General features: G+C 37.6%; 1 protein-coding gene across 1 annotated transcript in view; it reads left to right on the plus strand.

Annotated features, from left to right (window-relative positions):
* The first annotated feature begins 2563 nt into the window (after positions 1 to 2563).
* hivep1 (HIVEP zinc finger 1) overlaps positions 2564 to 16599 on the plus strand; it is a 141150-nt gene continuing 127114 nt past the window's right edge. The window contains exons 1-2 of the mRNA XM_051935561.1: positions 2564 to 2708; positions 6337 to 6479. Coding sequence (XP_051791521.1) covers positions 6440 to 6479 — 40 coding nt within the window. The 5' untranslated portion in view covers positions 2564 to 2708; positions 6337 to 6439. The remainder of the gene's footprint in view (positions 2709 to 6336; positions 6480 to 16599) is intronic.

Genomic DNA, 16599 nt, shown 5'->3' on the forward strand with positions numbered 1-16599 from the left:
TGCACTGCCCTTTTGAGATCTATCCACAGATTTTCAGTGATGTTTAGGTTGGAGGACTGTGACCATCAGGGCAAAACCATCAGCTTGTACCTTTTGAGGTATTCCATTGTAAATTTTGAGACGTGCTTTGGATCATTATCTTCTTGTAGGAACAATCCTCTTTTTAACACCAACTTTTTTACAGATGTTGTGATGTTTGCTTCTAGAATTTGCAGGTATTTATTTGAATCCATTCTTCCCTCTACTACCCATGACATGTTCCCTGTGCCACTGGCTGCAACACAAGCCCAAAGCATGATCATCCACCCCAATACTTAATAGTTGAAGTGGTGTTCTTCTCCTGGAATTCTGCACCCTTTTTTTCTCCAAACATACCCTTGCACATTGTGGCCAGAAAGTTCTATTTTTACTTCATCAGTCCACATGATGTGTTTCCAAAATGAATCAGGCTTGTTCAGATGTTTATTTGCAAACTTTAGGTTCTGAATTTTGTGGCTATGGTGCAGGAAAGTTTTTTTCCTGCTGACTCCACCATGAAGGTCATATTAATTCAGGTGTTGCAGCACAGTAGAACAGTGCACCACCACTCCAGAGCCTGCTAAATGTTCCTGATGGTCTTTTAGAGTCAAACAAGGGTTTTTATTTGCCTTCCTAGCAGTCCATTGAGCAGTTCTTTCAGAAAGTTTTCTTGGTCTTCCAGACCTCAGCTTGACCTCTACCATTCCTGTTAGCTGCCATTTCTTAATAACATTATGAGCTGAGGAAACAGCTACCTGAAAATGCTTTGCTATTTTCTTGGAGCCTTCTCCAGCATTGTGAGCATCAATTATTTTATTTTTCAAAGTGCTAGGCAGCTGCTTAGAGGAGCCCACGGCTGTTGATTGTTTAAGACAAGGTTTGAGGAGTCAGAGAATTTATACAGCTTTGCAAACTGCATCACCTTCGGTTTCCTAACAATGACTGAACAAGCCATATCCCTAACAAACTAATTAAGGTTTAAGACCTTGGTAAAAGTTATCTGAGTTCTCAAATATCTTGGGGTTCCCAAACCTTTGCATTGTACATAGCTTTTTCACTGTACAATTGTACAAAACAAAAACAATACACTGATATTGCATAAAATGCTGAAAAGAAATGTGTCATATTTAACGTTGTGCCTTTGGTGATCAGTTCATCCTCTGCTTTCTTGACTATTCAGAGTAACAGACATATTTTTAGCAAGGGAATCCAAACTTTTGCACATCACTGTATATGTTACCTGCTTTTCCTAAACAGTTGCACACCTGATGAAAGCTGTACAGCTGAAACGTTGCATTTCTCTCCTTCTTTCCTTTACAGCGTGAAAATAACCTTTATTCTCTTTTCCATAATCCTAGTTGATGTCGTAACTCAAAGCCCAATGGGTAAATAAATTAATTTTACATATGGTATGTTATCTTAGGTTTCACGGAGTAGGTTCCAGCATTACAGATCACATATAAAAAATCAATTTTTTTATTTCCAGCCTCTCATGCACTTGATAGTAAACACACCACTTGGGGAAACTGAGGCCATTTCAAGTTAAAACTCATCAAATCTTATTTGAGATCAAACATGTTCCAAGACAGACTTAATGCCCTTGCAAACTTTTCCATAGAATGTGGTGAAGCAAAAAAAGTTCAAATTTTGACAAATAGTCTGTCCAACAGAATCCAAGAAAAATTTCTTTAAAACAGTTTTTTTGTGTGTCAAAATGTAAGCTTATAGAAATAATTTAATATCAACATAATATCACATTTTCATGACAGCCAATTTGAAATAATCATAAAGCAAGGAGGTCGCACCAAAATGGTTCAGACCACACCCCCTAAAATGGAAATAACGATCCTGAATAAGCAGAATTTTATTTATTTTTTTGCAAACCTCTGTCGACACAAAAATGTACGCGATGCACTTTTAATCTTCGCACTTTTCTGATAATCAGTTTTTCATTTATGCAAAAACATTTCTGATTACTCTGTTTTGGTCTATAAGGTAAAACGGGGTCTTCGAGTCCCTCCATCTAGGCGAGTAACGGCCAAGTTCAACGCTCCCAACACCGGCATCAAAAAGTACGGACGTAGCAGTGGTGGCAATCAGCCCATATACGAAATGAAGAGTTGGAGATTCGTTTTGACCGGTGAGTTGTTTAAGGAAGCAAGTTCAAGTTTAGCGTCACGTACAGCAGGCTCTTCATGGGGAAGCCCAGGCGGTAGTGAAGGGACACAACGTGAGCTGACAACAAGGAACCTCCGGGATATCCGTCACTTCTCAACTATGTGCAAAAAAAAAAAAGGCGGGGGTGTTAAGGAGCTTTACGAGGGCGTACTTTTGGAAGGTAAATTTTTGCATGAGGAATTATTCACTAGAAAAAAAATATTTATAAGAATTGTAATTATCATATTATAGTTAATGAACAATATAAAAAATATTTTAATATCAAGTTAGTCGTTTTGTTTTTTTATCATACAGCCGCTTTTTTGATCGTCCGTCTCGAACCCCCTGCCCTTCGGCGAGACGACTAGGAGGTGGAGACGGGACCCCCACTGACGTCAGTGGGCCTGCCTGTTTCCTGCAATAGAAAGTAAGAAGGTTGAAAAAACCTTGAAAATAGTTCTTTTTCCATAACCGTTCCAGAAAAGCCCTCAAAACAAAGCAGACACATAGCGGAATTGTTAAGCTCAGTTCTCGTAAGTATAAACCATTCGGACTCGCTTTGAGAATCACGCGAGTGCGTCTGGGCTGGTGGAGTTTTCAGGAGCTGCAGGTCTCGCTCATGTCTGGAGCCGACAAAAGCAGTTTTGTCGTTAGATACGACGCTTTTTTGTTTAATTGAGATTTTTTTTTATGAGGAACATGTCAGACTATTTTTCCTAGAGGTCGTGGAAACGTTGCTTGTTGTACCACGTTTGTCCATTTGTTTAGCTTTTATTATGATTATGACGATTATTATGCCTTCACTTCCCATAACATCAGTTTGTGTGATTGCACTGTGGGCAAATATGGTGGCCGCTTCTTGCATCCCCGTTTAATTTTCTTATTGTTGTTCCTATTCGTATATATGTTGATTTAGCGGTGCACCTAGAAACCTGGGAAACGCCGTTTGCAACGCTCTTTTCGCACAGGGGTTTTCCCAGGCCCCGCCCCTTTTCCCTCCCCCCAGCAGCGAGCTGCGCGGTTCTGGCGGTGTGAAATACTAACCTTCACGTGAAAGAATCTGTGAAAGAAAAGCCGGAGTGAACGAACGAACGAGGAAGCGAGCGAGCGTGCGTGCTGCGCAACGTGAGCGTGAGCCGTGCCGGCGGCTTCGTCTCACTCAGCCAGGGCGCTTCACTGGGACGACGGTTAGCACGTTGCATTTCATTGGGGAGGGGGACACGTAAACAGACCAACCGCGGCAACACAATCAAATAAGATGTGTATGCCGACCTATGTGTTTTGGTTTATCCTCTGGAAAGAAGTACCTAGACTATCTTGTTGCTTAGAGGTAAGCAAACCCATCATGTGCACCGGCGTCCTGCAAAGACAGCAGCGACGCGACGACGCCCACCCCCCTCGCCTGTTGTATGTTTTGCAGCGGAATTACGCGTCTAACGCCGACTGCTGACAATGTATCACCGGAACGGATCGCGCGAATCTACTGGCTGATCGCCTGTTCCGCTTCTGCACGCTGACAGACATCAACAACAACAAAGCCAGGAGAGACTGGCTCTTCTTCCTATGCTGTCGGCTTTTTAAAATTTTGCTATTATTAAGGACCGTTCGACGCGATGTCGCCTTGCCGTTTTGCCTTTGTTTTGCATCATTCCAGCTGTCGGTGCTTTCGGCCCCCTTTCCTAGTGGGTTTAGATAGGCGACAGCTGCGGTAAATTTCCCCACGTCCATTTGCCGATAAATTATTGCAAGTGCCCAAGTACCCCTGTGCAACTTCACCAAAACTCTGATGGCAGCAGCTATAGCATGGCAGTGCAGATTCGGTCGAATATTCGGTTCACGTCCTGGTTTGTCCCGCCTGGCTTGGCCTCGGCTTCTCATACTCAAAGCCATGGTAAGGTACTGGGTTTAATTGTACGTTTATTCAGAATAGTGTACCCACTGTGTGTGTGAGTCCGTAATTTATTAGAAGTGTAATGCATATGCATTGCATAATAATAAAGAACGAAGCAACTGTTTTTCGGATTTTGCAGAGCTGCGAATTTGCTTTGAGTTCAAGTTTCGATTTTGGGGGACCAGAGATCCAGGTTTTGAGCCGTGCGTTTTCATTTAAATATTGGTTCAAATGGACCATCCATCCAAAAGGAGCTTGCTCGAAGGTGGAAGACCTTATGGAATAATAGACATATGTTAGGTGCAGTTTCATACCAATGTGCAGAAAGTCATGGCATACATGATGTAATATAACATTTAAAACAAATCTGAAGCTGAAGAAATCAAACGTAATTTAGGCGCATTGTTTTGTTTGAACTCGATGGCATTTTAAAGAAGAGTCAATGTTGTTAGATAACATCAGTCCCGTTTAATCTGTATAAGAAAATTAAAATATTTGTCAGACAATTCCATGCTTTGTTTATTCAAGAATGCTTTCAAACATATTTTGGCTTAATTATGCATTCATAGTTTTAACTTTGTGAAGATTTCTCAACCTTTGATAAAATAGCCAGTGAATTGTAAGGCACACGAACAAAATTATATTGTTTAATAGGTTAGGTTTATTTATTATTGCCAGGAAATATAGCTGTTAGGAATTTCTGTTGGTTTTACATCCATACACATAAGAAGGTAAATAAAATCTGTTGTCACAGTATTATTTACAGATATTGCACAAAACAGATATATATAAAAAATAGTACAGTAGGATTACGCACCCGCCCAGTAATATATTAAGTAAGTCCTTATAAAATAAACATAATTTTAGATTAGATGGTGGAGTTTAGAAATCAGGAAATGACAGAGACTGCAGTAGGAAAGAAACTGTTTATATGTCTATTAGTTCTTGCCTTAAGTGACTGGTTACATAACTGCAAAAGATGGTTGCCTCCGTGAGTGTGGTCTTTGGTTATATTTCTGGCAAGTTTCCTGACCCGTCAAGTGCAGTTGTACACCTACAATCTTTTTTTTCATCTGAATAACTCACTGCAGTTTGTTTCGAGCGAGCAGATGCATTGCCATTTCAGACCGTCAAGGAGAAAGTGAGAATGCCTTCATTAACAGCTGTATAAACTGCATCAGCACTGATTGGAAAAGGTTACACTTAAAAAAAAAAAAAAAAAAAAAAAAAAATACATTTTTTTTTTTTAATTTCATAGAGTAAAAACACTGAACTTTTTGGTTAAGAGTAGTTGCATTTTCATCCTAGTTCAGACTGTGAGTGATAGTTGTGCCAAGAAATTTAAATGATTTCACGGTGAAGTCATTTATAGCTAGGAGTGTAGGAGATGAGGATTGTTTCCTATACATGTTGTTATTAAGAACCAAATAATCATTAAGGAAAGTTTATTGAATGTCTAAAGATTTAAACAGCAATGAAAAGATTTTGGGCTCTCTTCCTGCTGCTGACTCCTTAGTATGACAAATTACTTCACTCAACAATTCTTTAATTGCAAGACTATTGGATCAACTATTCTATACATGGAAAGCACCTTGCAGTAGTGTTCATAATGCAAATGTGCATCACCTTTGAATAATGTGTGCCCAAAGCAAGGTTGTTTACCGCCTTTTACTTCTTGATGCCAGGTTAAAATTTCATTCAACATGAGCCTGAATAACGATCATGTGGAAAATGAATGAACAGAGTTAAGCACGAGTGCAAAGTTTTATTTTAATGTTGTACTTTCAGTCATTTGAAAATGAAATGCAAGAATAGCAATATATTATCCTAGAGAGTTGATTTTTATTTATTTTGTAATGTTGCCATTTTAATTTTCTTTTTTCTCTTTTAGATTGTAGAATTGCCAGATTCACACTAGCATTAGTAGTGTTTATAGCATATCTAGCACACTCAGTTTAATAGGACTATTTTAGCTTGAATTTGCTAAAGGAAAACAAATAGGATGGATTTATTTCTATGTGAAAAAATAATTTAAAAAGCAGTTTGTTGTGGCTGTTTTTGAAGGCTTATATAACCCCGACAAGTTTGCAATACAGATGTAAATGATAGTCATTTTTCTAAATGTTTAACTTTTCAGGTACTAGATAAAAATATTTTAAACTTATATTTGAATGACATTTTATTTGCTCATAAGCTGGCAAAAGAATTATTTAAATAAACAATGTTGCTCTGCTTGATCAATGACATTCTAAATGTGTACTTTCATACAGGTATATATACCAGTACCACATATTCTGGCTGTGGTCCTGTTGCAATGAAGTAAGCCAAAATTGAGTCTTCAATAATGGACTAGTAATTTGGGAGGGAAAAAAGATGCCACGCACAAAACAAAATAATCCTAAAAACCTGAAAGGTAAGAGAGTATTTATTTCTTGCATGGAGCACAAGTATAAAAGTTTTGCCTCATAAATATCTGGGTTTGTTATATTGTTGTTGTCGATAGGCCTTAATGATAATTGAAGAGTTATATGCTATTTTTATGGTGTATTTATGTTTACCACAAAATTTGATAAGCTCTTGTGCATTTTTGCCTAGCAAGTTAACTTTTCTTCATGGCATGCTGCCAATTTCAGTCGATTACATAGTGTGTTAATGTCAGGTGAGCTCTGTGATGGAAAATGTTTGACCTTCTCATCAATCCTGTCATAGTATTGTGCAGTTTGGAGCTACAGAGACTGTATGCTTAAATGTTTTTATTTCTGTGAAACTGGTATAGTGTGTGTTTTTTTTTTCTGCTACTTATTTTAAAATATACTTTTCTATTGTATTTTATGAGAGCAGGCCATACACATGCAAGAAAGAACTTTATTGTGCTTTATTGTTCTCTGTACACGTGATAATATTATTACTACTACAGGGCATGGCAAAGTGGATTAAGAAAGTATTTAGACCCCTTCAATTGCTGCACACTTTATTGAGATTTATTTTTAATTGGATACATTTACCATCCATTTACTCTCCGTAACCCATAATGACAAAGTGACAACATGTTTTCAGAAAGGCTTGGAAATTTAGTAAAAATCAAAAACTGAAATCTCTCATTCATATTTTCACGGTCCTATGAAATTGTAAGTACACCCCATGAAATGTTTTTTAAACATATGTTGACATATAAAATTTTGATCTTCATTTAAATAGCATCTTTAGACAAAAGTGCTTTAATGGAGAGGAAAAAAAAAATGAAATTTTATTCAATGAAAAATGAACAAATACACCATTAACTAAGGCTTTAATAACTAGTATTACCCGCTCAAATGGGGGTTTCCAATAACTGTCTACCAGTCTCCTTCATGCAGAATTCTTCTAGTTGAGCAATATTTGAGGGGTGTCTTATTTGCACATCATGTTTCATCCAGCGTGATGGAATTAAGGTCTGGACTTTGACTTGGCCATTGCACTACCCTCCATTTCTTTTTTTTCAGCCATTCTTAGGTGGATTTACTGCTATATTTATGGTCATTGTCATGTTGTATGTTCCACTTTCGTTTGAGCTTCAGTCTTCTGACAAATGGTTTCACATTATCCTTGAGCACCCTTTAGTAAAATAAAAATTGATAGTGCATTCTGTGATAGTAAGCTGCCCAGGACCTGATGCAGCAAAGTAGCCCCAAACCATGACATTTCCAGCACCATGCTTTACAGCTGATATCAGGCTCTCCTGGTTGATTGATTTTTTTTAGTTTTTGCCAAGCATGTCTTCTGGTACTATGGCCAGATTTGTCTCATCTGTCCAGTGACATTGATGTAGATGAAGCAAAAACAGAAGTCCTGGCAGTGGTCTCTGCCTAGATGTTCATTTGCAAAATTTAGTTTTGGCCAAATGTTGTTTCTGGAAAGAAAAAGTTTACTTCCGGCTCACCTCCCTTATAGATCTAATATGTGCAGGCCCTTTCTAATGATGGAAAGTCTGGTTCAGACAAGATCCTCTATAATGCACCTGATTCATTTGTACCTGATTCAAATGTTTGTTATTTAGGTAGTGATAAATGCAGCGGGGACTTACTTTTTCCACATGTGAAATTTGCATTTATGTTTTTTAAAATTATACAATGGACTGCAAAATGTAAATCAAACATGATGTTTGTTATTATATCACCTTTATACTTTTTTAAATGAAGATCAAATCTTGACATTTTAGCATCTATCTTACTAAACCACAGTTAATTTATGCACGGCGGATGCACCGAGGCGCATGCGCACTACGGCCTTGGTGCCCGCCCCAGAATCCAGAGTCAAACGCACGCATGCGCACTGCGGCCTTGGCGCCCGCCCCAGAGTCCAGAGTCAAACGCAGCGGCATCCCAAAACGCGGCGTTGCCAGCCCCAGAGTCAAACGCAGCGGCTTCCCAGAGTCAGTAGGTGGCGCCCAGACAACACAACCTGTGAGCGCCCAAACAAGACAACCTGTACAGTCATGGATACAAACAATGAATGAAGGTGCCCACACAAAGAAACCGCTTTAGTTCAAATAGAGTTATTGAATGAAATGGAAACTTTACCATGCCTACGACCTGTGAACTACACCTGAGGTAAAGCGTGCATGCCAGGTTGTACAGCCGCCCGGATATGACCGCCCACACCACCGCATATACCCTCCATGATATTTCATCACGCGGCGGCTTCCCACCGAGGAGCATATTGCGCCGTGGCGCATGCCCCACAGTCAAACGCAGCGACTTCCCAGAGGCAGTAGGTGGCGCCCAAACAACACAACCTGTTCACTACACTTGCTCTAATCCACTGTGCCAGTAATATAGATCACATAACGGTCACAGGCTCAAACCCAGCGGCTTTCCCGACTCAGTGGCTGGCACACAAACACCACAACCTGTGAACTAAACTTGCTGTGCTCCACTCTGCCAGCAGTCGGTGTCAGCAAAGGCAACAGAATCACGTCTCCACAAAACGAAACCGCTTTAGTACAGATATGCGTATTGAATTAAATGACATTTCCCCAGATGCACCCACCCTCCATGATGTATCATCCATCCAGATATCAGATGGAACAGAAACTGATTGCCATTCTTGGATTTCCGATTCGCTAGCGAATCGTGGGCTTACTTGTATGTTATAAAAGAAGAAAACGCTTCATAAGGTGTTTACTTTTTCACATGAATATATGCATAATCATATGTTCAAACCTCAATTTCATTATTTTGGAAAAGACCCTTTGGCAGCAATTACAGGATTGAGTAGTCTTGGTATGTCTCTAAAAGCTCTGTGCACCTGGGTTTGGGCAGTTTGTCTCATTTTTCCAGGCAGATCCTATCAAGCTTTGTTAGACTGGATGGGAGTCATCTGCAAACTGCCCTCTTCAGGCCTCTCCAGGCATGTTCTATTGGGTTTAAGTCTGTGCTTCTGTTAGCTATTCAAGGAGAGTCAGATTGTGCCAAAGTTACTATAGCACTGAACTGGCAGTATGCTTTAAGTCATTGACATACTGAAAGTTGAACCATTTCCCTAGTCTGAGGTTGGTTTTCTTCAAGGACCTCTCTGTATTTGCATGCATTCATCCTTCCTTTAATTCTGACCAGTGTCCTTGTTAATGCAAGTGAGAAGCACACCCATTGCATGATGCTGCCACCGCCATGTTTCAGGCAGCAGGATGGTGTCAGGCAGGTGATGAGTGGTGCCTTGTTTTCATCAGACATAGTGCTTAGAGATCTAACAGATTAAAATTTTTGTCTTTTTGAACAAGAAAATCTTTTTTGCCATAATCTCAAAAGTCTTTTAAGTGCTGTTTATTACTCTCCAAGCAAAAGTTAGCCAACCTACCATAAACACCTGATTGATGGTGTTCTGCTGAGGTGGTTCTCCTTCCATCAGAATCTCCCATCTCAGCATAGGACTTCTGAAGCTCTATTAGTAACCATTGGGTTCTTGGTCACCTCCCTTCTTGCTAGGTTACTCTGTTTAGCTGGACGGCCAACTCTTGGAAGTGCAGTGACTGTTTCAGTCTCCTTTCATTTCACAATCATTGAGGCAGTGGTGCTCCTGGGAACACTCAAAACATAAAAAATAGTTTTGTAGCCTTGCCCTGATCTATGCATCACCACAATTTTATCGCAAATGTCTATAGAGGGTTCCTTGGACTTCTTGGCTTGGTATTTGTCCTGACATGTACTGTGAATTGTGGGACTTCATATGTACAGGTGTGTGCCTTTCTAAATGATGTCCAATCAATTTAGTTTTCCTAAGGTGGAGACCAATCAAGTTCAAGGCTCATCTCAGGGATAATTAAAACTAACAGGATGTGCCTAACCACAATGTGGAGTGGCCCAGCAAAGGGCCTGTAAATAAGATTTCATTTTTTTCTACTTTGTCATTATGGGTTAAGTGTAGATTGATTGGCCAAAATTGCAAATGTGCCCATTCAAAGTTAAATCTACAACACAATAAAGTGGGCAGAAAGGGATGGGGTGTGAATACTTTCTGAATCCACTGTATATGATCAGTTTAATAGATTGTACTTTCTTACCCGTGTTCCCATTTTTCTTTTTTCTTCCTTCATGTATCTTGTGAATGGAGCACTTTTTCATGAAATCTGTTGTCAGTTTTAGTAAAAATATTTACGATTTACATTATGTGGAGTAGTTTTCAGCTAAAATAGCACAATATATGTAGATTATCACTGCTTGATTAGTAAAACGAAACTTTTCATTTTAAAATGAGACCAGACAGGTTATTTGGATAAAAGTAACACTAAAAGTATAACTTGTGTAGGTGTTCTGAGCTAAAAGAATAATCAAAACTGCATTTGAACTGTGTGAAACATCTACAGCACTTACTGCTGCTACATAAATGCACATAAGACACATGAGTGCCTCCTAATAGAAACCTAAACAAAAACAACCACTACAGTAGTTCACTGTGGCAGAGAATATCACATGCACACAGGTCATAAAGTTGAAGTCAAGATGAAGGTCAGGAATGTTCCATGATGTAATCGCAGTTGAAAGAAGGTAGGGAGTCTCCTAGTTGGGCAGACAGCTTTGTTTATATTCTTGAATATAATTACTTTTTGAACTTTGTACTATGGCATAATTTTTATTTGTGTTCCTAGGCAGGACTGAATAGTAAAATCATTTGATGCAAAGGGAGAATACACAATATTAATTTTTATGCTGTATGTTTTTGGTATGGTGGTGGTGTGATAACTGAGTAACATATGCTCCTATGTACAGTGCAGTCTTTGCTGAGCTTACTGGTACTGCTTATTTTTGGTTTTGTTTTTTATCTTCATTAAGAGAGCACATAGTAAAATACAGTTCAGTCAAAGATATAACCAGTGCAATAATTCAGGCATTGTGTTCCAAAAAAATGTCAATCAAACTGAATACTTGACTCCTTTTTCCTACGTGAATTCTGCATGTTTTCAAGTGGGGGTCCAGTAGTTACATTGGTTTCCACCAGCACTACAAAAACATGTGGTCATGTTGATCAGTGTCCAGTGTATGACTGTTTTCCTGCATTGTCCTCATGATGATAGCAATGCTACGAGTATATGTCATTATGGCAAGGGAAATAAAGAAGTGGCAGAAAATGCAATTAGACTAGATAAACTTTATTGATCCCATGGGGAAATTCCGATCCATACAGCAGCAGAAACATAAAAAAACAAGAATACAGGCTCACAGGACAGATAATTTTGCCAATCGGCCAATACGTAAATTAATAAATAAACGTAACAAGTACATCAGGTGGAAGCATTGAATTATCTGATAGCAGTGGCAAAAAAGACCCTCAGAGGCACTTCTTAGCACATTGTTGTAGAATGAACCTGTGGCTAAAAGTGATCCAAGAGAGTGCCTCCTGGAGGGGATTTTTCATGATGGCATCCAATTTTGTCATTATCCTCTTTTACACAGCCGCTTGCAGTGTGTCCGGTTTTCACCCAGTGATAGAGCACACTTTCTTGATAAGTTGTTCAGGAATTGTGCTTCTTTTGAGCTCGGGTTACTTCTATAGGAGACTGCAGCATAGAACACTTGGGAATAATTACGCATATGAGAAGTCAACATGTTCTGTCTCTTTAAATTCAGATCAAATTTCAGTTACTTTGCTGAATTTTGCTGCTGATATCACATTTTGATGACATTCCTTAACAAGTCTTGATCAGGGAACCTGTTGTATTTGTACCTTAACAAAACACATTATTATCCGGTAATTTGACAGTACAACTTTGAGCTATTTTGCTCAGCACATTTGATAAAAAGAAACATTTTTTCAGCAGCTATTGAAACTGCCTTTACCAAAAGAACCTAATTTTTAATATTTAGTTACTTTAGTTTCAAGTAAAAAAATAAATAAATTGAGAAATTCTGATAATAATGGTCAGATTTGTTTTCTGTTTCTGATATTGCAAAGCTGATTCAAAACCACTAGAAGGCTATAAGCTTAATTAATAGTGTGGTTTTTACATTTTGTCAAAATTTGCAATGGGTTTTGATGGTATTAACAAACTAAAGATTTTAGTTTGCTGTAATGCTGTTTATTAGTGAAACTGATATCTTCATCTGTAAAGGGTATGTAATTAATAGACCAATAAAGCTCCAAAAGTTGTGAAGTAAAATTAGCTCACAGTCTGTTAACAGTTCTTGATCAGGGAACTTGTATTTGTACCTTAACAAAACACATTATTATCAGGTAATTTAACAGTTCACCTTTTGAGCTTTCGGATTTCAGAGATTTAAACAATAATATTCTATTATTCTATTTTATTACAAAATGAGGAGTAGAAATGTAGTTTTTTTTTGCCTCATTTAATACACCTCTATATGGGTACCATTAGTTACACGAAGCACATCAAGACAGTGCTTGATTTCTTGCCATGTTCTCTGTAGCATAGCGTCATCAATGGTGGCAATGGCATCCGTGATCTTTTGCTTCAGGTCATTAATGTCCCGTATCTTTGTTCAATACACGATATCTTTAACATAACCCCACAGAAAGAAGTCCAGGGGAGTGATATCTGGTGAACAAGGTGTCCAGGGAATTGGGCCACCCCTTCCAATCCATCCATCCATCCATTATCCAACCCGCTGAATCCGAACACAGGGTCATGGGGGTCTGCTGGAGCCAACACAGGGCACAAGGCAGGAACCAATCCTGGGCAGGGTGCCAGCCCACCGCAGGACACACACAAACACACCCACACACCAAGCACACACTAGGGCCAATTTAGAATTGCCAATCCACCTAACCTGCATGTCTTTGGACTGTGGGAGGAAACCCCTTCCAATCCACCAATCTGGAAATGTTTGATTCAGTAACAAAAGGTCAAAGGTAAACATTTGCAGTAATTGATCTCTCGTTGAAGAAAAATGGACCAATGATTCGATTGCACATGATCCCACACCACAAATTCACCTTTGGACTATCTTGGTGAAGTTAGTCACATGGGAGTTTTCTGAGCCCCAGATTCTCACATTATGTGTGTTCAGTTTCCCTGAAACGTGGAAGGTTGCCTCATCACTAAAACAAACTTTGATAACGACTGAGTACATAGGATAAATTTGATTAACCTATCTAATCAATTGCCTTTTTAGTAATTTTTTAAAATTGTAAAGAGACTTTCTGGACACCCTGTATATTTCTTTTAGATTTTCTATAATGTACTACCCCTTGCAATTAATTTTTTGAACCCCTTCATTTTGTGGCAACTCATTATGCCTCATTCCTATTTCAATAGCATTGAATTTCACCTGTTGTAGTGTTTATTAAATTTTCACCACTTCTGTAACTTTGACTTGTTTATTACTTACCTTTTGCTTGATTGGAGTTTACTTATTAAGGCACTTTTCAAAGGTACAAACTTTAAACCGGGCAAGAAATTTCATATTCATCTCTTTTTTGCTTTATGACTCTTGACATGGAAGGGTTAACTTCAATGCATTTGCTAATATCGGGCTGTCTACAGATTCAAGTTCTAAGTTGAATCACTAGTCTCCTTTGTTTTTTCTAGCCTAGAATACATTTTTAAAGCTAATGTATAGGTTTTTCATATAGGGAACTTTCTTTCCCCGAGGCACAGTGAGTGAAGGTTTTTAGCAACTGTAACTACAACAGAATTTAAAGCAAAAACAGGTTTAGTAACATCTGCTTAATGGAAACCTCAGCAAAGCAATCCGTTACAAAAAGTCCCATGACTAAATTTTACAAGTATGCAGAATAATTATGGTGATATTCTTTTGAATTTTGCATTTGCACTTGTGTTTGTCTGTTTTTATTTCCTCGGTACAGTTGATCCCTCTTATGGGACATGGAAAATATGTTTTATTATATTACATTTGCCATATTAATACTGCAGTTCTGTCTCACTCTCCCTTTGTCTCTTCCTTCTTGCCACACAGTACAGTATGCTTATTAAATATATGTGTGTACAGTATATGTATTTTATTTTTTATATAACATACTGTAAATACTACACAGGTTGGATACTTATTTTTCTTTATTTTACAATGCACATTAATTGTTCCATGTTTATTATGCATTATTAAGAAAACATAATTTGTCAAATTTGATCATTTATTTGAAGTAAAGAAACTAAGTATTTCACCACATCGTACTGCAAGTATAATTTGTATGTGACAAATGAAATTTGATTTGGTTTAATATGTGTTAGGCAGAAAGCATGCTTGAAATGTATTTAAAGTTTGACACTTTTGCAAGGTGTCTTTTTATAAAAAACAATTTTAGGAAGGAAGGTTTTTAATTGCACTATGCTAATGCTATATTTAAGAATAATTCACAGTATAATGCAGGAAGCACTCATTTCTGGTTCATTTACACCTGCCATATATTATAGTACAAAAGCACATTATCTAGTTGCTTATTTTATTCCTGTAAAACAGATATATGCTTCAAAATTTGCTGCTCTTGCTTATGTGGTTTAGTTATATCTACCTTTAATCACTTTTAAATAGTTGCACTTTTGCAGTTATTTACAGAGTGTTCAAATATTCGTTACACATGAGCTGTGTTACAGAGCCACGCTGTAAATTTAATTAACCTGCAAAAAGCACTTAACTGAAAAGAATGTTGTTTTATAAAATTTGTGTATGTATTTTTTGTCTAGTTATTGGCATTAGTTGGCTATTTTTTTTTTTGATATCAGGATGTGGCTTCCCTGTTTCAGTTCTTGCTAAAGGTACTTTCCGAAAGAATGTACTATATACAGATGTGTTTTGTTGTGAGTATATCTAGCAGAGTTCATTGTGCCTCAGTCAACATAAGTAAGAGCTTTCTGCTTTTCTAAATAGCAGAGACATCGAAGACCTCTCTTCATTCTGAGAAAACTAATTATTTCTAATAAAATAACTTTTAAAACATGATTACTATACAATTTTAACTGGAATACATTGACATGTGAAAAGGGGGTTGGGGTGAATTGTTCTTAAAGTTAATGTTGCTGCATTATCTTTTCCCTTTTCATTAGTTAGTGCTCAGTGTTTTTGCCAGTTTGATAATATCCAATGAAGTTGGTTTTTTTTTTGGGAATAGTTCATACGGTTTTGTCTTTTTAATTTTATAATGGATTTTGGGGACTAGTTCATAATGTTTTCTCTAATTAGCTGTATACATATCTTACATTACGCACAATATTAAAAAAACCCTAGCAACCCTACCTAGTTAAACCTTGCATATGCATATTCCCCTCCATCTATTCATCATCTTCTGAACCCAGTTATTCCAAAGCAAAGTTGCAGGGAAATGTAACTTAGCCTATCACCTTCGGGTGCTAAGCAGGTAACATCTTCAATGAAATGCCAGTCTGTCACGTAATCCCAATTGTATACAGTATTTGCTTAGAATCAGAATATCTGTGGTAGAGCTTGGTTAACATATATCTTTCTAGATCTAAATGTTATTTATGCTGTTGGTATAGTAATTAACTGAAAATAATTTTAAGCTCCATTATATTAACTATTTTATTGTTGCCACTATGATCACTGAGTACTTAATAACCTCCAGGTAACCCTTAATCTCCTTGTATTTTTGTTTTATTAATAGCATTGACAAGTACTTTTAATCAAAGCCTTACCAATTTTTTAAATATTATCCTGACAAAGTTATTTACAGTGAGGCTTCCAGGAAGGGAGTAGGGAAATTGTAATTGTAAGAAACTGATCAAATTAAACATTCCTGTTAAACCATTTTGTTGATTTCTTGAGTATTGATGGTAGAGTAAAATTGTACTTATGTTTTTCTGTGTTCATCAGAAAATTCTTAAAAGTATGTGTTGTTGCTTTTATATTTAATACCTACAGTGTAAAATTATATAAACATGCAGAAACAAACAGAAGCTGTTCAGGCATTTTTCTCGGGGGGGTGGGGGGGGTGGGGGGGTATACTATTCTGTAATTTTAGCAAAGGTCAAGAATTACAATATGAAATCTACCACTGGGAATATGCTTTGACACTATTGTAAGTGTTTATGCTTGATCAATTGTACACAGTATAGTCAAATGCAT

Source organism: Erpetoichthys calabaricus, chromosome 13 (assembly GCF_900747795.2).
Source record: "Erpetoichthys calabaricus chromosome 13, fErpCal1.3, whole genome shotgun sequence".
Classification (NCBI taxonomy): Eukaryota; Metazoa; Chordata; class Cladistia; order Polypteriformes; family Polypteridae; genus Erpetoichthys; species Erpetoichthys calabaricus.